General features: G+C 41.6%; 1 protein-coding gene across 1 annotated transcript in view; it reads right to left on the bottom strand.

The window, feature by feature from the left end:
- The window catches only part of UROC1 (urocanate hydratase 1), an 82,680-nt gene that overhangs the window by 50,952 nt on the left and 8,758 nt on the right, over positions 1-22,970 (bottom strand). Inside the window, 5 exon segments of the mRNA XM_042451798.1 lie at positions 1,455-1,516; positions 3,820-3,948; positions 10,159-10,218; positions 12,551-12,644; positions 15,463-15,593. Of these exon segments, the coding sequence (XP_042307732.1) occupies positions 1,455-1,516; positions 3,820-3,948; positions 10,159-10,218; positions 12,551-12,644; positions 15,463-15,593 (476 nt within the window).

Raw genomic sequence — 22,970 nt, 5'->3', positions numbered from 1 at the left:
CTCCCTCCATTGACTTCCTCCAATACCACACCATACAAAACTCTTAGCAAGTACTCTTAGTACTTAGTACAATATTACTCATAAATCATGATTCTTGTATGTCACTGAATGTAATAGTAATAGTTGTGACATAAACAACTAGCAAAATTAAAATTGTATCTTTAAAGTATTATATGCACACAACCTAACTGTTTTTACAGGTAGTTTCATGTGGTTAAAGTGGAAATTTGGTAAGCTGTGATGTTTTTAAAGAAAAATGTTGAAAGATTTTTTTAATTAAAATTAAAATTTTAAAGTTAGTTTTAAAAAAACCTGAGTGTGAACTACTTTTGCACTTTGAATTCACTTTGCCACAATTGAGAAGTAAGCTGAGGACAAGGGCAGAAGTGCTCCCACTGAGCCTTGCCCCACTCACATCATCTCTTCAGCATTTTAAAGGGATGCAGGCAAACACCACAGCTCGTTTCTGCCAAAAGGCAGATGTTTGGGAGGCAGTGGTGTCACCCCCTTTAGAGTGTCACCTGATGCAGCCTGTTATTGCCTTATCTGGCCAACTGATAGAATATTTCCTCCTTCCTAGTGAGCTGGAGCCTTTAGCATGTTTCTACACCTCTCTTATTCTCTTGACATGGACTGTTACAGTGTGATTCTATGCTTGTCCACTCAAAGGTAAGCCCCACTGAGTTTAAGAAGGCTTACTCCTGTTAGTGACTTGCAGCCTTAGGCTATACTGTATTTCTATAAATGCATTGCTTTTCAGCCTCTCACATGTTCGTGTCCCATCCTCTCCCATCACAGAATGTATCTACACTAAAACAGTTTGCTAACATAGATTTTGTGGGTTTTTCGGGCTATGTGGCCATGTTCTAGATTTTCTTCCTGACGTTTCGCCAGCATCTGTGGCTGGCATCTTCAGAGAAGATTTCTCTAAAAATGCCAGCCACTGATGCTGGTGAAACGTCAGGAAGAAAATCTTCTAGAACATGACCACATAGCCTGAAAAACCCACAAAAAACTATGGATGCCGGCCATGAAAGCCTTCGGCTTCACAGTTTGATAACACTTCAGTTTGATATCGCTTCAGTTGCCATAGCTCCATCCTAGAGAAGCCTGGGATTTGCAGCTTGGTGAGAAACTTAGAATTTTCTCCTAGAGAACTCTAGTCCTCTTCCTTGAGCTATCATTCCCAAGGTACCCTGAGAGAAGAAGCTGAGCAGCTATTCAGGGAAGTGGACTAGTCTAGAACTCTCTAGCAGAGAATTCCAAGTACCTAAACAAAACTACAAGTCCAAGGATTCTCCAGGATGGAGCAAAGGTACTAGAAGAGGAATCACATGTAATGTACAGACATTCACCGACTCTGCTAAAAAACTTCCCAATTCTGAAATAAAAGGTATTCCATATAAATTAAATAGGGAAATCAAGCAAATTTGAACAGTGGATAACATACTTACATTGTAATCCCCATTGCAAACATTTTCTCATATTCATCTCTGGTGGAATAGTTAGGAATTACCTGAACAAAGAAAAAGTAATAAGAGATATTTGAATAAAGTCCTGTTACAGCTGATTCTACTATCACCCCAGCTAAATCCAGTCAATCATTCTCATGTAGAAAATGGAAGAGAACCTCACAGAAAGAGTAAGAGAGATCAAATTCTAGATGTTTCAGTCACAACAAGTGTGGCATTGTCAGATATGGGGAATTCTTAACAATGCACATGAATTATCTCTCTTTTTTTCTTCTCTGAGACACAAAGAAAAGATAGCAGAATGATAGAATGAATATGGTGTAGTGCTTAGACTGGGACGTTTGAGATTCAGGTTCCAGTGCACATAGATTTCAAACTCAATGTTAAGGAGCATCTATATTTTCCTGCATTTATCCATTTCCCCCTTTCCATTGTAGGATTTCATCAGAGCTATGTGACTCAACATTGAAACTTGCAAATTAAGCCCATGCTGACCTTCCAATGATCAATCACAAATAAGCTGAACTAAATGCAAAGTACACAGGTGAGCAAAATAATATGTTATGACAAACAGATGCTAGTTGGCTGAGCACCTCGTTTAGTTATGCATTAAGGTGCTCAGCCAAACTATTAAATTCACCGACTTATCTGAAACTAGAAACACGAGCAGTGTCTGCACAGGCTAGAATACTTCCAGATTTGCCTGGAGCATCCAGGTGCTGGAGCTGCACAAACCTTCCCGTTTACCTGGAGCCCTCCATTCTGATGCCTGGCAGCTGTTCGTATGTGCATTCCACTGTGCCACATGGTGCCAGTGCCACAGTGGTGTGTTACTTCACTCTGAGATCAGAAAGAGGTGCTAAGCCTTGATCATATGGCCGGGCACCTTGTTTGACCTCAGAGCAAGTTACTCACTGCAGTAGGCTGGTAGCACCAGGTGGCACAGAGGGAAACATTTTAACCAGCTGCCCTGCTACGCAATAGAGGGATCCACATCTTTTGGGAAGAGCCAGGGCAGAGAGTTATTTTAATATGTTTTAAGAGTAGTTTACCCTGGGTTTGACACTGAACAGTCCAGAAATCATCTGGCCTCTTCACACCAGCGCTGGGGTTTGGACTGTGAAATCATTGAGACTCCCCGCTGAGAGAACTGATGAGGGCAGATTTTAATTGGCCTGTACAGACAGGGCCATAGCTTCATAGAAACTATTAAACTCATTCACTAATCTAATTTGAGCCTGTATTATGAAACTCATTCAGACCTTGGGCTGGTGTCTCTGTCTTGGTGTGACCTACTCACAGGATTTTTAATGAAGATTTAATTGATGTAGGAGAGAGCCATGGAAACTGCCCTGCGTTCATTGGATGAAAAGCAGGATATAAAAGTAAGAATTACATTATATATATAAAAAAAGAATCTAATGTGATGAGGAAAAAAGTGTGGCCTTCCAGATATTCTTGGAATGTAACTTTCATCATCCTCCATTGGTTATTTTGGCTATGTTAAGGGAAGATGCAAACAACAACTGGAGGGCCACAAGTTTCCCACCCTTAAAAAACTTAAGTGGCTGAGTGCTGACAGGACAAGGGTCAAAATGGAGCTGCTGAGTAAAAGAGGAAGAGATGTACAGATGAACTCCAAACCAGGGAAGGGAATAGTTCACTGAATGGTGAAAACATGAATGGGATTGGGGCTAAGATGTATTAGTCATCTTTGACTGTGGGGGCATTTTGTCATGATCTTCTCCAGTGCCCTGCAATAGAGGAATGTTATCATACTTGGTATATCCTCTTAGTTGTTATAGCTTGTGCACTGCAAACACAGGAATGTTCTGGAAACTAGCTGTCTTTATTCCATCTATCCTGTTCATGCCACATTCTGAAGCTTCTGTTTTCAGCTTTTCATGGCTGTCCATCTGCCCTGAAAGTAAGGGGAAAATGCAGACCAAGAATAAAATGCCCTGTCCATCTGGTGGGGGAGAGACAGCCTGAGACAAGAAAGTACCCATTATAGTGCTGCTGTGGGTGAGGGATAGTTTCTACTCTTCCTTGCATTACCAGGGTCAAAGGATCAGAGAGAAAGTGCTGCAGGACCCTATCAGGTTCACTTAAAGTCAGTGCAGGGAACCACAACAAATAGTGTGCTTCTCTGAAGATGTTCTCTGAAGAGGCCAGCCACAGATGCTGGCGAAACGTAAGGAATAAACTCTTCTAGAACATGGCCACATAGCCCGAAAAAAACACAAAAAACTATGGATGCTGTCCATAAAAGCCTTTGACTTCACAGTGTGGAGATAACTAACACATACACACAAAGAAACAGGATAAACTGACAGTGAGCGCTTACCATGCCATTGGTGATGACTAATCGAGGAGCATTGCGATGGCTAGGGAAAAGTCCTAAAGGATGTCCACTGTACATGACTAATGTCTGCTCTTCAGTCATTTCAGACAAATAGTGCATCACCAGCCAAAACTAGAGTAGGGAAGGAAATGGAAAAACAACAAGCTGGGTTTCCTTATCTTCAATCAGGATTCACTGGCTTTTATGGGGCAGATGAGATGAGATGGCAGCAGACCAATGTGACAAAACTGAATCACTCCCACTACCAACTTTCCATAAAATTAGGGCGAGATCATTTGAAATGCAGAATCAACGTGGGATGCAGGGGTGTGTAATGAGGTTGCCTTTCTCCCATATTTTCCCCTGAGAACTGTTTATTCCAAACTGCTCTGCTCCTACAGCAGCTTTGAAAATGGAAGTAGCCCCTTCATTGTTGGGAAGGGGTGAGAGTATGCAATGGTGGGAGTGACTGGTGATTCACTGGATGTTTGAAGGGATCTTTAAAAGGTTAGGTGGACATCAGTTAAGAGAGTGAGAGAGACAAGTATGTTAGAGTTGGGAATATGAGAGTCAGAGAGATGACAGTTAGGGTGAGTCAAGATGTGGATGTGCTAAATAAGTAATATTTTAACTGTATTTTGAACTTCTGTTTAATAAATTAATTTTTATATTATACGTTTATGCCTCTATGAATGCTACAGTGGTGATATTGCACTGGAATGGAGTTTGCAGACATGTGGCAGTTCAGAGGTAGGTGTGTCCAGTGGTGGGATTATATCAATAAAATCTTGCACAAGAACCATAAGTGCATCGAGAAGGCCCTCACAGTTGGTGCCATAGGTGTGGTACAAGTGGAGGCTCTCACATTTGGTGACAGTGGTGGGACTGGTGTAAGACTCTCATAGCCCCCAAAATTGGTTATCTTCTATTTATAGATGCAGTTTTGAGTGCATGTGTGCATGTGAAACTGTAATAACAAGACCAAATCTTGTCTAAATAAAAACACCCCTGAAGATGCCAGCCACAGATGCTGGCAAAATGCCAGGAAGAAAATCTTTTAGAACATGGCCACATAGCCTGAAAAAGCAACAAAAAACTATAAAAAAAAACCCTGCCTGCTGATTCAAAAATGGGCTAGATGGACTTCTCCTGATAAAGAGGTTCAGAACATGAGAGCAGCCATCAATAAAGCTTAGTCTTTCCCTCTTTCTTGAAGTCTCATCAATTGCACACCAGATGTTGGTGGGACACAGTGGTGGCTGGTGGCTTCTACATAAGGATGGTAGTGAACCTGGCCTGGCCTTTAATTGAAACCTTAAATGAGCTGTCCATGGCCTCAAAATAGAAGCTAAGGGGCTGTGCAGACCGCTCCTAAGGGGTGGCCTGCAGCTGCTCCTTTTACAGCCAGATTGGGTCCGCGGCAACCCCATGCCACAACCCCGATCTGGCCTTTGGAGTGCGCAAGAAGAGGCACAAAAAGCGGCCTTTTGTGCCCTGCAAGGGTGCGATAGCTGTGACACCATGGCTTTATGGTGCTCCTTTGGCGCTGCATCATGTGAACACAGTGCCAGAGGAGCACTTTGACACCACACGCCATGGGGTGTGGGGTGTGGCATCATGCCACCCTGGGGCTGGAGCTGGGGTGTGTGCCATATGGATGCCACACCCCAGCTCTGTCCCCAACCTGGCTTTTCCTGCTGATTTGCACAGCCTGAACCTATTTTTAGGAAAGGATGGCTCCTTTAACATTTGGACTAAATCCCAGGATGGATTCATAGACACAGAAGCAACCAGTTGTTACTAGTGGGACATAAAGAGAGGGCCTTGATCAAAGGTTTAAAACCTGAGTGGACTTCAACAGGACAATATAGTTTTTCAGATAACCTGGGTCCAGGTAGACCATGACCCAAAATTTTAATGGTGCATGGAACGAGACCAGTTAAGCTGTTGTGTACAACAGGCCTAGCACAATCCCTGTAACCACTCCAGTGGTTATAGTTTAGTTGCTACATTCATTCTGAAACACCTCAGTTTTCTAGGTATTCTTCAGAGGCACAGGACATGTTATATTCTAGTCCATATTAACATCTCATCTAGCTTCGTCCAGAAACCAAGGTTCAAATCTCCATGCAAGTAGGAAGCTCATAGGCTTCCCATGGACCACCTCCCTCACAGGATTCCTGTGAGGATGAAATGGGATAAAAGTGATAACTGAGCACCATGACAAAAGGCTGATGTGAAAAACTGGAAGTGTCCCACTGTGTTTAGTGAGGCTTAATCCCACATGATGTTCATGTTTAGAACTAAAGACATGACCATTTGAACTGCATTTATAAGTGGCAAAATTCTCCCTGGTATTTAGTAGAATAATGTTCATCATTATTTAGCATGATGAACATAAATGTCATAAAATAGCTTAGTTTATTTTAGACAGAACAAGTATTGGGGCTTCTTAATAACAAAAAGAGACAGGTGGGGGGGGGAGTACCAGCCTGGCTTGTTTGATTCAAAGATGGCCCCAGGCCTTGGTAAAAGATGATAGTGGAATTTCATCCCAAGACATGCTCTTCAGTAACCCTCTTAGGGGAAAAAAAAGGAAGGGACAACATAGATAACAAACACCAAAAATAACATTATAAGGCATATTATTGCTACAGCTAAAACAAAATAGCTACAGCTATAACTAATTTTTAAACGTCTCTTTTACATGGCACCAAGTACTGAGAACAAACTGTCCTTATCACAACTAAATAAAATAATTCATCCGATTTGTGTTCTTAAGTAACCAGTGACAAAGAAGTATTGTTTATTCTGCTGTGAAACCTTTGTTCAATATCATACCCATATCTGAGCTGAACAAGGCTGCTGGAGCAACGGAACAGATAGCAAGTTTCCAAATGTCGTGATGCCTGTATTTCACAGCAAAGCCCAATACACACACCCTAAAGAACGATAGGCACACTAGGTACAGAAGCATGTTTGGCATAAATCTTTATATCTTTTGGAAGCACAGAGGTTATTTATAGAAAGATACAAAGCTGAGAGGGCTCCACTCTGCCTGGGAACTTGAGAATCCTACTTTCAGATGGGCCAAGGAATTGTTGTGTTTAGGAGCCAAGTGTATTCTGCACTTGCTCAGGGTCACACATTCATTTTTATTATTCTAGTTTGTTTGAAAGCATCCAAATCTCAAGTCTCATTTGGTCCCCTTTGTTGGTGTTTTGCCCCCATTTTGATAATGCATAGGTGGTTCTGCTAGAGGCTGGGAAGAGGTACTGCAACTCCTCCCTTTTTCATGCAAAGGATGCAGAGGACTCTGGCCTGCCATCTGAAGCTGATCTGCTTCTAAGAAAAGGGACAAGATCTGCAGAATATCTATTCAAACAATTTGGGGCTGAATTTTGCATTTTCATATCCCTACAGTATACATGAAAGGATGTTCATATTTGCCAGCTATGTTCCAAAAATGCAGCTATACATTACAATTCAGATGGGGAACCTAGGGTGGGGGATTGTGCACTGGAGGAAAGAAACACAGTTATGTGAGATGATGGGGCACAATCAAGATCACTCCTCATTGTGAATTTGCATCTCTATCAGAGATTTAAAATGTTACATCTTCTGGATGTAGCCAGGCAGCAGGGCTAGTGGCTACAGTATTATGGGAGTTGTAGTCCAACTTTTTCAGTTCTGATCTGTATGCAAAAAACTCTTTCAAACAAATGTCAAACAGACATCCATCAAAGGAGCATAGCAATGATTAAGGATATAAATCCTTGACTATTTCACCCTCACATGCAATGATGAAAAACTCTGGTAGATCTGTCCCTGTCACAGGAGAAAGTGAGCATTCCTCCACAGTATTCTGCCATATTCCAACATCCCAAAATATTGTGAAAAAATTATTCTGCATAGAAAAACAAATGGTGTTTTTACAAAACCCTTTTTCTAAACAGAAAAAACTATGTTCTTTGTGCAGTAAATAGGTTTTACATAAGAAATTACATTTTTCTACACAGAATCATTTTTCTAGAACATTTCAGAATATTCAAACAGAATCACAGAATCAGATATGGAAGATATTATAGGGACCATTTGATCCAGCCTGCTGCCATCCAAGAATATGCAACTAAAGCCTGTCCAACCTCTGTTTGTTTAAAGATCTCCAAAGATAGTTCATGCGCAGCAGCAGAAAACAAGCTCGCTCCATCTTCTACATGCCACCTCTTCAGATATTTAAAGACAGATATCTTGTTACCTTTCAGTCTACTCTTCTCCAGGCAAAACATACCAACTCCCTCAACTATTCCTCATTGGACTTGGTTTCCAGAATTTTGATAATCTTTGTTGCCCTTCTCCAGATACCTTCCAACTTGCCAATATCTATCTTGAACTGTGGTGCACACAGTTGGACACAGTATTTCAGATGAGGCCTGACCAAAGCAGGATAGTGTGTGTGCGTGTGTGCGCACACACGTGTTGTGTGTCTTCAAGTTGTTTCTGACATATGGCAACCCTAAGATTACCCTATCATGGAGTTTTCTTGGCAGGATTTGTTCAGCAGAAGTTTGCCATAGAGTGGCACTACATTTTTCCCTCAGTAAGGATACTATACTGCATTGATGCACATCAGAACTGCATTGGTTTTTTGGCTACTGCTGTTGCTAACTCATGCTTATTTTGTGGTCTACTAAGATCCCCAAATCCTTTTCACATGCACTGCTTTCAATCCAGTTATCACCCATCCTATATTTGTGCATTTCATTTTTCCTGTCTAGATGGAGTACCTGACCTGTACCCCTCTTAAAATTCATTTTATGAATCTTTGCCCAGCTCTTCAATCTGTCAAAGTCATTTTGAATTCTGATTCTGTCTTCTGGACTTCCCCCCAATTTGATGTCATCTGCAAATTTGATAAGTGGCTTTCTGTTCCATCATCTAAGTCATTTATAAAGATGTTACAAACCACTGGGCCCAGAACAGAAGCCTCAAGTACCTCACTAGTCACTTCTCTACAGAATGAAGAGCAACCATTGGTAAGTATTCTCTGGGTTTGGTCTGACTGTCAACCAATTACAAATTCACCTAATTATAATGCTGTCTACTGGTGGTGGTGGGAGGGGGGCACACTTATTTATTTATTTCACATGTCAAAAAGCCTTGATGAAATAAAAATATACTACATCCACAGCTCTCCCCTGATCTACCAAGCTTTGTAACTCTATCAGAGAGAGAGAGAGAGAGAGAGAGAGAGAGAGAGAGAGAGAGAGATGGCCAGAATTCACTAAGGAGTTAGTGCATAATCACTATATAGCTACGTAGTGTTTCCTAGTCTGACCTCCCCAATCTCCCCTTACCAGACAGCATCTGCTACAGTCAACAGGGGTCTGTTCTCCAGTCAACTGAGAAGCAGTTGACTGATGTTTCCACCCTTCCTGTGAGTGCTCTCCAAAAGCCAAGTCCCTGCCACAGTTCCCCCTGACATCAGTGACTGTTCACAGTCACACACTCCTAATCAACAGGAGAACAGACCCCATTAATCACAGTGGCAGCTGCCTAGTAACTGGGGAATACATTGGTATTGTTAGTATGAACCAGTCACAAACATGTAACTCTGGGCTACACATTCATAATTGCCTTAGGAAATTCTGGCCAAGATTACTTTTGCATGACAGGGAGAAAACTGTGGAGGATTCTTGCAGGTCTATTATTTTTATCAATCAGTTTCCTAACGGTCAGGACCCCTGTTTTTCAATCTGGGAATGAATAACAAATATTCTTTCCATCCCTAACATCAATATCTGGTGACCAAAATTGACAGGACCACCCTGAAGGGCAGACCCCCCCCCCCCCAGCCACCCTTGACATAGTTATTGAATTCATGAAGTGGTTTTTGTGTGCCCTGTCCATCTAAAATTGCCCTGGTGGTGACTGCTCCTGAGGATATTATGCACATAACACAAATGCTGCACAAGTTAAACTGTTTCTTCTCATTCACTCACAAAGCCTGCTGAGATTGAGTCTTCTGGCTTTCTTCTAATCCCATATCATTGCTTTGGAAACTCTCCTGTCTTGCTGTGCAAGGGTTCCTGCAGATCTTTGAATTATAGGAAAGGCTGAGGTCCCTTCAGTATTCATCATATTGTGCTCCATCTTGTAGCTTTCTCAGAGCAGTAGCTCAGGGTGCCAGCAGGTAAACAGACTGGGCTTTTTCCCATCCACTCACATGCTCTTTTATTTTGATTATAAATCAAGAGAATGGGAAGAACATGTGTAAAATATGAGTGTGAACACAATTTTTTACAATATTCATGGCAAAAAAAATGTATATCAACAGCATACCTGGGCCCAGTTGCTGAAAACCTGTCCATTTCCTCCATAGGTTACGAGTTCCTGAGGAAACTGCAAAGGCATATTTTAAAAATGTATTTTGAAAAGTGCTGCTCTATAAGATTTCAAAATAATTTCTTCATGGGTCCTTATCAGATGACGGGTTTTGCAGCTCAAATCTGAAGTCATTCCTGGTCCAACCATGTGAATTTATGTTAAAATGTGATGTATTATCACACATGATTGCTTTCTATGGAGAGCAGTTCTGAAGCAGCTCTACAGTCAATCCAAAGTGACTCCTGATTTTTGTGAATCCGGTAACAAGTGAACTCACAAAAATTGTTTCCAAGCTCACTTCGATTTCAATTCAAATTGGTCTGGTATGGAAGATCACCCCAATCTCGCCCCCCCCCCCCTTGGCCCCCTGCGTCCTGATCATCCTTCTCCTCCTCCTTTACAGGTTATGGGGAGACTGAAGCCAATGGAGCCAATGGAGGGCACAAGGAGACTGGCGCAAAAATGCCTGGGAAAGGGAGGGAGAGCGAGGCCACCAAAGGCACCCAAATGGAGGCAAAGGGGGAGCTGGCGCCAAACGCTTGGGAGAAGGAGAGAGAGAGGGGCAAACAAAGGAACCAAATGGAGGCAAGGGTAGGTAGCTGGCACCTAAATCCTGGGAGAGAGGGAGAGGCAACGAGCGGACCAGATAGCCAGGGAACCAAAACAAGAAGAACAAGGGAAAGGGGCCCTCCACCTTCAGGGAGCCCAACCCCCCAAAAGAAGTGGGGAAAGCAGAGAAGAAACCCAAGCCCTCCCACCAGGAAAACCAAAATATGGGCTCGTCTGGGATCCGATCTGCCCCCAGTGGCCTCCTGCATCCTTCTGCTTCCTCCTCCACCTCTTGTTTCACCCCTGCATCCTGGTGCTAAGGAGGGGGCAAGTGGAGGTAGCAGGGAATGATGACAGCATCCAGAGCCCCACTGAGCATGCGCAAGGGTGCCAATTCGAATAGTTGAATCTGTATGGTGTGGTAATTTATTTTGCCCCTGCCTCAGGAATGACCAGAATTTCGCTTTTCACGTGAGATAATTAATCACATGAATTGCCTGGATTTGAATTGACTCTGCTTCCCTTTCACTTCGGAATGGCTTCAGATTAGAGTTCCAATTTTCACGTGTGATAAGGGCCATGGTGATCAGCATATTCCGTATTTCTGCTTGATAAGAGATAAGTGACTATTTCATCCACACATATTTCATATTATAATACAGAGATATGGTACATTTACCTAAACACGACATAAAAATTATCTTTTAGAATAATGAAATGTGCCCTTTTTAGTTAAACATACACAAAAATGATAGAATTGTTCAATTAAGTTAAATTATCTCATTGAAATCAGAGGAACTATATGAATTTAATATGGTTAAATCTGATTGCTAGTCCCAATTAGAATAGACACACTGAACTGCTGGTGAATTGTAGATCAACACTAATGTGAATCTCACTGATACAATGATCTACTCTAGTTGGCATTAGCAGTTGGGTTTAGCCCTAGGAATTTTAACACTGCTGTAAAACAGCTTGTAAAATAGAAAATGTTTCAGAAATCCTTACAGAAACTTTATAATTTTTTTTGCAGTGGGTGCAGTGAGAATGTGGCCCTCCAAAGTCCACTGGGGGTCCAACGTGACCCCCAACAGTTGCCCTGATTTAATTGGTGTCTTATGCCTCCAACAGACATTCCCAAAGGGCCACCATTGCATCGATCTGGGGGTGGGGTGTGCACATGATGCATGTTCTAAGGCCAAGTGGAGGCTGCACCGGCGCCACCAAATGCAGCCCAAAACTGGCCATGAAAGGTGTGATTTCTTTTTGCTCCTTTTCACAGTCCATTAAGGACCATGATGGTGGGCAACCTCAGGACCACGGCATCTGGTCTCGGGGTGATTGGGGCTCTGGCCACTCCTTTAGCCCTGTCTGCTTCTCCCCTCACAAGCAAAATATTCCATAGGCCTAAGCATGGAGAGAATGCCTGGCTTGGGAAAGTTTACATCTGAGTCTGGAAACTTACTGTAAAATTTCATCCCAGGTATCAGAGGCAAGAACAAGATGTCACTTCTTTACCATTCCAGGCACAGAAGCCAATAGAACTGGCAACTACTGTAAATCCTTCTTCAGCTCTGTAACATTGCACCTGAAGGCAATGGGCTAGCTTAAAGGGTGTAGGACTTGTCATGTAGAACACAGCTCTCTCTTCCACTGCTTTACTACTGTCTTCTAGCATGTGTTCCATGAGGCAACAGCCCTAAACCTGAGGCTAATGCTAGTTTTAAAAAAACCCAATGGATTGTCATCAGCCTTACCATTTCTTTCCAGGACTCAGGTTTGATTGAATGTTCCTTACCTGTGCCACTGCAGGGTCTAGATTATTCATAATCATGTGCATTACTGCCGCAGCTTGAATTGTTTTGCAAGGATATTGCTGGATGGGGTAAGCTCTGAAATTTTTAAAAAATAACACATATTCCCATACTTTTTTCATTTGCAGATTTCACTTTATTTTTAATTAATTAAGCTCAAGTAAATTCAGAGTAAAATCAGATAAAAATTGCCACTTTATTTTTGTCACCTTATTTTGTCACCTCACTTTTCCTGTTACAATTGGTCTAATGTAGGAGTGTGAAACATATGCCCTGTGTGATGTTGTTGAACTGCAAGCCATTGGTGAGGCATTGCAATTCAGCAACATCTGGAGCTCCACATGTTCTCTACTCCTGAACTAATATAATTAATGAATTGTATTTTGGTTCTAATTTACAGCGTAAATTAGAAAGAGATTCTTGTTGTTTGAGGGTACCATTGATGACAGTTTATAAAACATATGCAAAATGACAATAAAATCCTGAAATAAAATTACAGTTTCTATTTAAATTTATAGTAATCATCTTCTAAGACAGCACTAATGTTTGGATCAGTTCCAGTTTCTGAGCCATTGGCTACCAGTCCTGGCAAGTCTCCCAGAAAAAAACACAAACATTGTATCCAATGGGCACAAAATTAGTGCCAATCCCCTGGCACAATGGGGAAAAATAATTGTCAGTCCCTTGTATCAGATAGTATGAGAAGTACTGTTCTAGAAAACAATTCATTCAGTATAATACTCAACACACTATTGACAATATTTTAAGGGTCCCATCAAAACACGTTCACACCACATAAATTAATCTGATATAAAATGTCATTCCTGTTATCCATGAATCTGAAAGCTGTCTGAAAAGTCTATCAGTAGTTATGCTTATTAGTTTCAATATATCACACTTCTTGATAAAAACGGCTGCCTTTCCATATGGGTTTGAATGGTTAGATTCTATTTGCATATGGGGAATCATTCAGGAAGAAAAACTGGGCCAGCTAAGTAAAATAATCAGTTATCCATTGACCGATTTCAAATCCTGTGTTTGAACCACTTGTAGCTCTAACTGTTTTAGCAGCAGGACTTGCTCTCATGTACACATAGCCATTGATGAAACATATCAGGAGGAAAAGGAAAATTTGTAGTATTGTCAGGTTAGAAAGCCATTTTAATTTTGTTTTTGAAATATTAGTGCCTAGTTTTATGCTCACAAATGGAACCAGCCAGATAATGCTAAGATTATGAATTATAGATATAAATCAAATTGTTAATCTCAACAAGTATAGACTCCCTAAATCAAATGGAAATTATATGAGTAATGTGATTTACCAAATTTCTGTTGATTTAATGTGACTGTTCTAATTGGCATACCCTCCAACTGTCCCAATTTGAAAGGGACAATCTTAATCCTGTGGCATCCCACTTTTTCAGCTGCTGCCCCCCTCACTTTTCCCTTTGTCCTCAGATTACATCAGTTGCTGCAAACTAAGTTCAAAGTGCAAAAGTATTTTGCACTCCATTTTAACTCAGAAGGGTGAAGGAGAGGAGGGGGTAGATTCTTGCCAGTAGGCTGAGACAAAAGCAAACTGCTGCAGCCTCCCCTAACTTGGTCTATGCCTGAGTTATTATCTGCATATACCACCCAGGCCTATACTTCAAAAAAGCAAGTGCCTGCTGTGCTGTATTCTGTGCAACACTTCACAGCTGTTCCCATTATGCTAGCCACAGCTACGCAGTGGTGAAGTGACCAATGGGAATCGTGGAAACCCTTATGCTTTGAGAGTATTGGCCACATTCCTCAGCTAGAGTATCTTGGGCATGTTACACTCTTAGCTTCAGAGTAGGACAATGGCAACCCCCTCTGAACAAATCTTGCCCAAGAAGATCCTTTGATAAGGTCACCACATGTTAGAAATTACTTGAAGGCACACAAGGAGAAGATTAAAATTACTCTCAGACTGGCAGAATTGGTTGATAAACTCACCAGTAAATTGGCTTACATGTCAGGTTGTCTAATTTTGTGTCCCTCTCCCTAGCTTGCTGCCAGCCTAATTCAGTCATAGCCACCCAATGTGGCCAGGAAGGTGCCATATCTCCCTCAATGCTTAGGACAGGGTAGACCCCCCCCCCATCTGCACTGAGACCATGGGCTGTGCAGGTCACCTACTTTGTCAGACTTCAGCAGTATTATAATGGAGCCAGAGCTCACAGGGTCAGCACTTATTGATTGGTCAGGTTGGTTATGAGAGCCAGTGTGATGTAGTGGTTTGAGTTATGGACTATGCCTCTAGAGACCAGGATTCAAGTCCCAGCTTGGCCATGAAACCCACTGGGTGACCTTAATTACATGCTCTCAGCCTCAGGGGAAGGCAATGGAAAACCCTCTCTGAACAAATCTTGCCAAGAAAACCCCATGAGAGGTTCGCCTTAGGGTTGCCATAAGTCAGAAAGAACTTGAAGGCACACAAGAACAACAACAACAACAACAACACTACCATTCTCTTGGTGTTCCTTATAAACTAATCTGTTAACATCATAGCAGCTGGATGGGAGAGGGGAATGGCTAATCCTAGCAACTATATATTCTTGTGAGCTGAACCTGTGGTAATGCAAAATAGTTTGAAGTGGCTTGGTCCTTAATGTGGAATTAAAAACTCTTAGCTTTAGTAAAACAGCTACCCACACCCCACATAGATCAAGACAGCTGTTTGTTTTTTCAGCCACTTTCACCTTGTGTGGTTATGGAGACTGTTCATGATCAGCATGAACACTTCAAAATGTATAACTCTGCCACTGGACTTTAATTTCATCCCCAAGCAAAGAATAATGCATTTCAGTCTGAGCCTCAGCATGCAATGGGCAGTTCACTGTACTATATTGCAAAGCATACCTTAAACTCTTACCTCATCACAATTTGGGGACAGAACCTATACATGTAGATATGTCCATAGAGTCTCAATTCTTTGGCAAATTCAAATGCCAGGACTTCATGCAAGTCAGATGGGAAATATCGCAGGGCATTCTTCAAAGCCAGCTGCCAAAACAGAAAAGGAAGGGGAAAAAGATTAAAAGAAAGTAAATCTAAAGGTGACTAAGTGGGTGGTTATCACAGCTAATTAAACACTTGCATCTTATCAGACTCAATGGGAAATATGCCCAGATCCTAAAAATGTATTCAAGTGCATTGACCGTAATATATACAAGGTTCCAGCCAGAAAATGAGGTAGTGCAGTATTTTGGATGAGATCTTTTCAACTTTTCATAAACACACTGCACCCATTCTCCAAGATAGACAGAACTTCAGGCAGAAACAACTTAGTTAACCAACGCTCTTGGGATGTCATTGTGGCATTATTACACCTAACTCCAAATGATGCAGAATGTTCCATTGCCAATTTGACAGCAGAACTTTGTCAAGTCAGGTTTGTAGCCTCATGTCATGCTGAAAAGGGCACAAAAGGTTCAATGCATACAAAATAAGCTAATGGACCAAGAAGATCACCCAGGGCTGTGCCAAACAAAACACAAACTTCTGTGCTTGAAATTGAAATGTGCCAGACAGTTATTAAACAGCCAGAACTGTGCAGGCCTGCCCTTTTGGATGGTTGCCTGAAACAGAGGCTGCAAAGCTGGGGGGGGGGGGATTCAAATCGGCATTTTTTGCTACTAATGTGACCATGTGAGATGCTGTAGTAACTGGAACTGACAGCAGTCTCAGCTGCCACTGTTGAGTTGAAACCTGTCTATAGCCCCCAACATTTCACAGATGAAAAGCAGGCCAAGTGTGCTCAAGAAACAATAGAGTGTATTCACGATGGCAAAAGTTACTAATGAGGAAGGATAAACAAGCTAGGAGAGCCTGCAGCAGTTTGCTTTTGCCAGAACTTACTGGATTCCTCCCCTCCTCTCCTCTCCCCCCTGCATCATATCTAAACTCAGTTTGCAGCAAACAAAGTAATCAGAGGATAGTGGGGGGGGGGGGGGAGTGAGAGGAGAAGAGAAAAATTAAAACATTGTAAAAGCAACTGAAAAAGTGGGATGACAGAAGATTAACTGGGACTATCTCTGTCAAATTTGGAGAGTTGGAGGGTATGCCTGTCTGTCCCAAACCCCCTCACAGCCAGTGCTTGGATTGGCTATCTCCCTTGGTAGCAAGGCTAAGCATGAAACACATGATGCCAGCCTCTGTCCATTTCTTTTTAGGCCAGCTTTCTTCAAAGCATCACACAGATTTTGCACCTCACCTCACACCATCTCTGATCAACATAGCTGAATGATCTGGAAGGTGCAATGTTGAGAAAGGCTGTTCTAGACCTATAAGAAGAAGCAATTTGAAAGATCAGCTAGCCAGACACACCTTAGAAGCTTACAAACAGAACATATCCCTCTCTGGATTATCCCTATCATCCAATATTGAGAAAGGGAAGGAACTATAACTCCCAGCTAGCATAGCTACTCTAAATAGTAGCTCCAAAAGAAACTTTTCCAAGTTCTGATTATATACATATTAATGGCATGAGCCCTTCTTGAAAACATGAGAGAGGGGGAGAGAGAGAGAGAGGGAGGGAGGGAGGGAGGGAGGGAGAGAGAGAATACACAAACTGTATATTATTCTCAGGTTGTGATATCATGATACCCATTACTAAAATGTTCCCAAGAAAGTTTTCAACATTTTCTACATCCTTGATCAGAGAACCCAAATAATAATTGACATGACAGGCAGTCTGTGGCTTAGCTTACTATCTTGAAATCGATACTCAGCATGTACATTATTTCATACTTTCTGATCACTTAGATCTTAAATTATGCTAGTTCATATTTGCTTTTTTGGCTGGGAAGCTGTGAGCATATGCCACAGCTACACACCTAAGGAAGAATGAATACCACCAGTTTCGGCCACTTTATGGCCAGTCTTTGCTGGTGTACATGGCTTATCATAGGAGGTAACCATGTACCAGCCCTACATTTGAGAAGCACTAGCCACAAATGTTCTGGAAGGGATTTGCTCAGCCCCATTTTTGTTTTTGACTTTGTATCAGATAGAGTACTTCTAAGACTTTCTCTGAACTAAATATTGGCCTGAATCATATTGTTAGTACCAGCTAGAGTATATTGATTAAATTAGTGGAATTTCCCTGCATTTTTACTTACCTTTCAATAGTTGATTCAGTTACTCTAGTTGGGCCAAGGTGTAACTACAGAATGAGGGCACTGACCCTTCAAATGAGAATTATTGCCCCCCAATGAATTTTTTTCAAATCCCAGGTTTCTAGCATTCTAGAATATGACAAAATATTGATATTTTAAAGTATAACAACAGAAAATGTGTATAGTCCCTGTGTTCACATTCCCGTGGTTACTCTGCCTGCTGTTTCTGTTTTTGGATTTACTTTGTGAAGTGGGAGGGGTAGGATGCCTAATCTTTATTTCTAAATGTTGAAGTGACATTCTGAGTCACAGTAATGCTAAAAATTGGAGGGAGCAAAGGAAAATTTCATTGAGGGCAATTACAGTGGACCCTTGTTATACGCTGGGGTTTGGTTCCAAGATCCCCTGTGTATAACAAAATCCGTGGATGCTTAAGTCCCATTAAATACAATGGCATAGCAAAATGGTGTCCCTTTTAAAAAATGGAAAATCAAGGTTTGATATTTGAAATTTATACTTTTTTGGAATATTTTCAAACTGTGGATGCTTGAATCTGGGTATAAAAAATCAGTGTATAAGAAGGGCCGACTGTATTCTTATTTGGAAGCAAAGCCCTCATTTTGTCATTTCACACACACACACACACACACACACACACACACCACCCCAGCTGGAACTAACCAATATGAATCAGAATATGTGGGTTTAAAAAAATGAATATGCTGAGATTTTTATAAAGGAAAATCTGATGTTTAAGATCTATAATGATTGTACAAAAAAGAACCTTAAGTCGATTTCAAGGGCAAAGGCCAAGTTTAAATATTTTAAACTAGCAAATGCACCCAGATTTGAATAGGTTGGAATAGCCCTTGGTTTGATTCACTAGAGGCTTCAAATGAAGTTACACAGCTGTCAGAGCTAGACACACTGTGTCTGCACACATGAGTGGAAGCATGGCAGGTAGGACTCATAGCCATGCCCACTGCCATGGTGTACTGCTAGAGCTTTCTGCAGGAGGGGTCTGTCTCTAACAACAGGAAAGATGGACAAATTTGTAACTTCGTCCTTTTGCCAACTTTCCCTTAGGCTTTTAACTGCATCAACTGCAAAACTATCCAGTGGTTAGGGAAGTCTCACCTGGGGACTGAAGATCATACTGCAATGTATTTAGATTAATTTAAAGACAACTTTTAAAGAATAAATGTCCTCAATTGGACACCCTTAAAGTCCCCTTAGGTGTTTATGTTTCAGTGTTTACAGAGTTGTGGCTCTGACACTTTCATACTTTCTCTTTTTGTTATTATAGATAAGTAACAGATGCCAACAACATCAACAATATCCTGTAATACAAGGTTTGTCCAGCTGGCAGATTGGATATAATCGTTTTCTTTGTAAATTCATGTCATGGTCATTAACTGTTAAAAATGGAATATGAATCAAGAAAAAGCTTTGTCACATGTACTGTTGATTTTTTCCTTTCTCAAGTATAGCCCACACATGCAGTGCTATGTGTGGGAGCAAGGCCACATGGGTGGAGTAGATATCAATCTATAAAGCTGATGCTCCTGTATCCAAAGTTTACTTCCGTAGAACTGTTCCCTGCATTGTCAACTGATTCTCTTCTTCCCCCTGGTTCTGCTTTTTCAGAGTTTGCTGGCCTCTTTCTGCAAGACAGAATCAACAGGGGGGGGGGAGAAGTAGAGATAGCCATTTCTTAATCTCTTGGGCTCTTGCAAGGTGGCTGAAGCACATCAAAACTTTAAAAGAACTGCCAACACTCTCAGTTGTTTTCAACAGGTTAGTGACAGAATGCAGGTCTTTATTTTGACAGCTGGAAGAAGGAGAAATTCAGTAATTGTAGCATGTCATGCAAATTACACACACTGAAATGTCCTTTTCTCCACTAATATTAAAGGTAAAAAATATAATAATTATAATAATAATGGTTTATTTATGGCTCGCCTTTTCACGGGGAATCAAGGCAGGTTACAACATCTAAAAACAGTATATTACATATCAATTTTGTGGCCCTCCAAAGGCTGCAGGACTATAGCTCCCTGGAGCCTTTACCACTGGTTATGTAGACTAGGGCTCTGGAAGTTGTGGTGCAACAGTATCTGGAGGGCTGTATGTTGTTTACTTCTATTGTAGACAGTTGAGATCAGAGGAAAATTAAATACAGAAAGCACAGATGGCAACTAATATTTCCCTATGGAAATTCTGTTTGAAGAATTGCCAAGCCCAAGTCCAGTTTAGAACTAAAGAACCACAGGAAGGGAAAGTGGTAAGGAGTATGAAGTATCCCCTCACTGGTGAGTACTTGGACAGTTAAACTGTGCAGGCCCACAGGTCACAGTCTGCCCCACTCAGGTGATATGTATTGTAATTATTTCCCCCCCACTGTTTTCCTTATTTCTAAAAATGTAACTAAACACAAGAACTATTGTAGCACCTTTGAAACTAACTGAACAAATAGTCTACCTGACTTGGTCTACCTCCTCAGATGCATGTAGGTAGGGTTGCCATAACTCAGGACCTCCAAACCAGGACAAATGTAGGACAAATGTAGGACAACATTTTCAAATGTAGGACTTTTTTTTTAAATGGAGGACACTCGAAAAAATTGGATGGTTTTTAAAAAATGTTAATATAAATGCATGTTTCTTAGGCATGATCAAAATGGAGGACATTTTGGTATTATTCCTAGGCAGATGGCAGAAATGTACTTCCCTTTCTGGCCAAACCACCCCCCTCCCCATTCCAAAACACATGACAGCGCATTTGTGCATTTCACATGGCTTTACTTAACATGGCCTTTTGCATATTTCAGAGGCTTATTCCATAACCAAACCCCTTGGATTTAACACTTAGCATGGTTTAACATGGCTATGCATATTGAACATGTCCAGGTGGTTTCACAAGAAGTGGATTTGCCATTTCAGGTTTCTTGCACCAACTATACTTCTCAGAAGTGTGTACTTGGTCAAGAGACTAATAAAATAAAATAAAAAACCAAGGTAGACTTGTATATTTTTAATAATATAAATATGGATTGAGACTATTAGCCACTCTGATAGCCTTTTTAGCTGAAGGGTGGGGTATAAATACCATAAATAAATAAAAATAATTAATAAATAATTAAAACAAAACAAGGCAGACCTGAACTGGCCACTCACCTCCCCGCCTCCTCCACATCATCATCTTTGCTTGAATTTCGCACCAGGAAATGGCGCTTTTCCCTCCCCCTGGCCTTGGTCCTCCTCCTCCCAGTCCTCCTCCTCCTCCTCCAAAGCTCACTGGCCAATGGCAGACTGAGGCTGGAAACAGGCCAGCCCCTGCTCTTCTGCCATTGGCCAGAGACAGCTTAGGGAACGAGCGCTCCTTACAAGCCCCGTGCGCAGGCGTGCAAGAGGGGTGAGCACGAGCTGCTGCCAGCCGCATTAGCGGCTGCAACAATGGCCGCGTGAGCGCACCCAGCCCAGAGGCCGGGACTAAAGCCGTGATTTTGGGTGAACCGGGCCAGGGCGGGCCCGGATCCCCCAAAAGCGGGATTGTCACGGGGGCCACCGGGATATGACATCCCTACATGTAGGCCAAGTCTATGAAAGCTTAGGCTAGAACTTCTTTCACTCAGTCTGAAAGCTGCTACAAGATCCCTTTCCATGCCTTTGCATACTGATATTCCAAACACAGCTATGTCTCTGAATGTCTATTTGTGATATATGATGGCAGCAACATGCATGAAATAGGCACATCTATTTCAAATATGGCCCTTCTTCCTAAATGTGCAGCTATATACACAAAGTATCACTTGTCTATTTCATACAAAGCATGTACTCTTTTCCCCCCAGTAATGCATTTCCTCTGGTATGCCAGTGTGTTAAGGGACCACCTTGCAAGACAGTGTGTGTTTGTGTCTGCACAGTGAATCCACTCTGTGCTTTCATATGAACTTTAAAGAATCTCTTCAAAATGCTGAAATTATTGAATGTGTAGGATTCAGCACCTTGTATTGCTTCTTTAAAGTCTGGGCTGAAACATGAAACAAATTTATCACCCCCATTAACATAGACGTCACCAGCCTCCAGTGGTTCCAACTATATTTGTTCCTCAAAGGGGAGATGAAGGGGCGAAAAAGTCTCATGGAGTGGTCAGGGAACAAACAGAAAGGATAGATGTGTTTAACCTTTCTCTCATCTGTTTATTTCTGCTCTGCCAAAACTCCCAAAGTCTTGGCTATTTTAAATTTTTCCAACCCCATTTCCCAAGCCAGACTGAGAGGGAGGGAAAATAATCTCAAGAAAATATTTACAAAGGAAAATTGGTAAGAGTGGGATGGTTTAAATCAAGGATGGGGGGTTGTCTGGATGGTGTTGGATGGCCACTCCCCTCACCGTTGTGCATTTTGACTAGGTCTGTTGGAAGTTCTAGTCTGGAAGGCCAAATCTAGAAGGCCACCCACCCTTGGATTTTCCTTCCTTATGACTACTAATTTTCAGCTCCAAATCCTACCCACACAAATACACACATTTATGGTATTCTAGTCTGTCAAAGTGACACAGATTTGTCAAAGTGGGATGGCTAAATCTCTGAACTGTAACTTTTTTTAAAAAATCCCACTGGTAGCCAATTCACTAAATGATTTGGAATGGAGGCAGAGGTACTGAATTTTTGTTTAAAGAGAAACTAGTATTTTAAATTAATCTTCTACGATACAGTTTCATCCTAAAGAAGGCTTGCCAAGCAATATAGTAAGTAGATCTTCTGGGGAAAGGGCCTGTTTTTTCTATTTTTCTATTCTATTGCATCTTAATCGTACCACTGTAGCTGCCTGCCAATTAGGTCACATCTGTTTGAGCTATGTTCTACAAAATGGTGACCTCAGAGAATAATACACTGCATTTTGCTGTTTGAAGCTAAGCGGCAAATGACACCTTTCTGCCACATCAAGGTACACCTTTCCCACAGCCAGTTAAATTAAATTTCCACAAGCATCTCTCCCCATTCCTGTAAAAATACAACATCAACAAAATAAACAAATTACAAATTGCTGCTCGTTCATGATCACAGCATATACTATCCAATACCTCAGGCAGTAACCGCACTCACTCTGCCCAGTGGTAAGGCTGGCCCTGTTCTGTTGGGGTCTGAAAATCTACTTGTTCTGCTGCTGCTGCTGCTGCTTTGACTATTTACTAAAACCTGTCAGAGCATAATATAACCAATGGAATGACCTGAGAACAACTGTCCCATTTGGGACGTT

This window comes from Sceloporus undulatus, chromosome 2, assembly GCF_019175285.1.
Source record: "Sceloporus undulatus isolate JIND9_A2432 ecotype Alabama chromosome 2, SceUnd_v1.1, whole genome shotgun sequence".
NCBI lineage: Eukaryota > Metazoa > Chordata > Lepidosauria > Squamata > Phrynosomatidae > Sceloporus > Sceloporus undulatus.
This window is presented reverse-complemented; position numbering and strand designations above follow the sequence as displayed.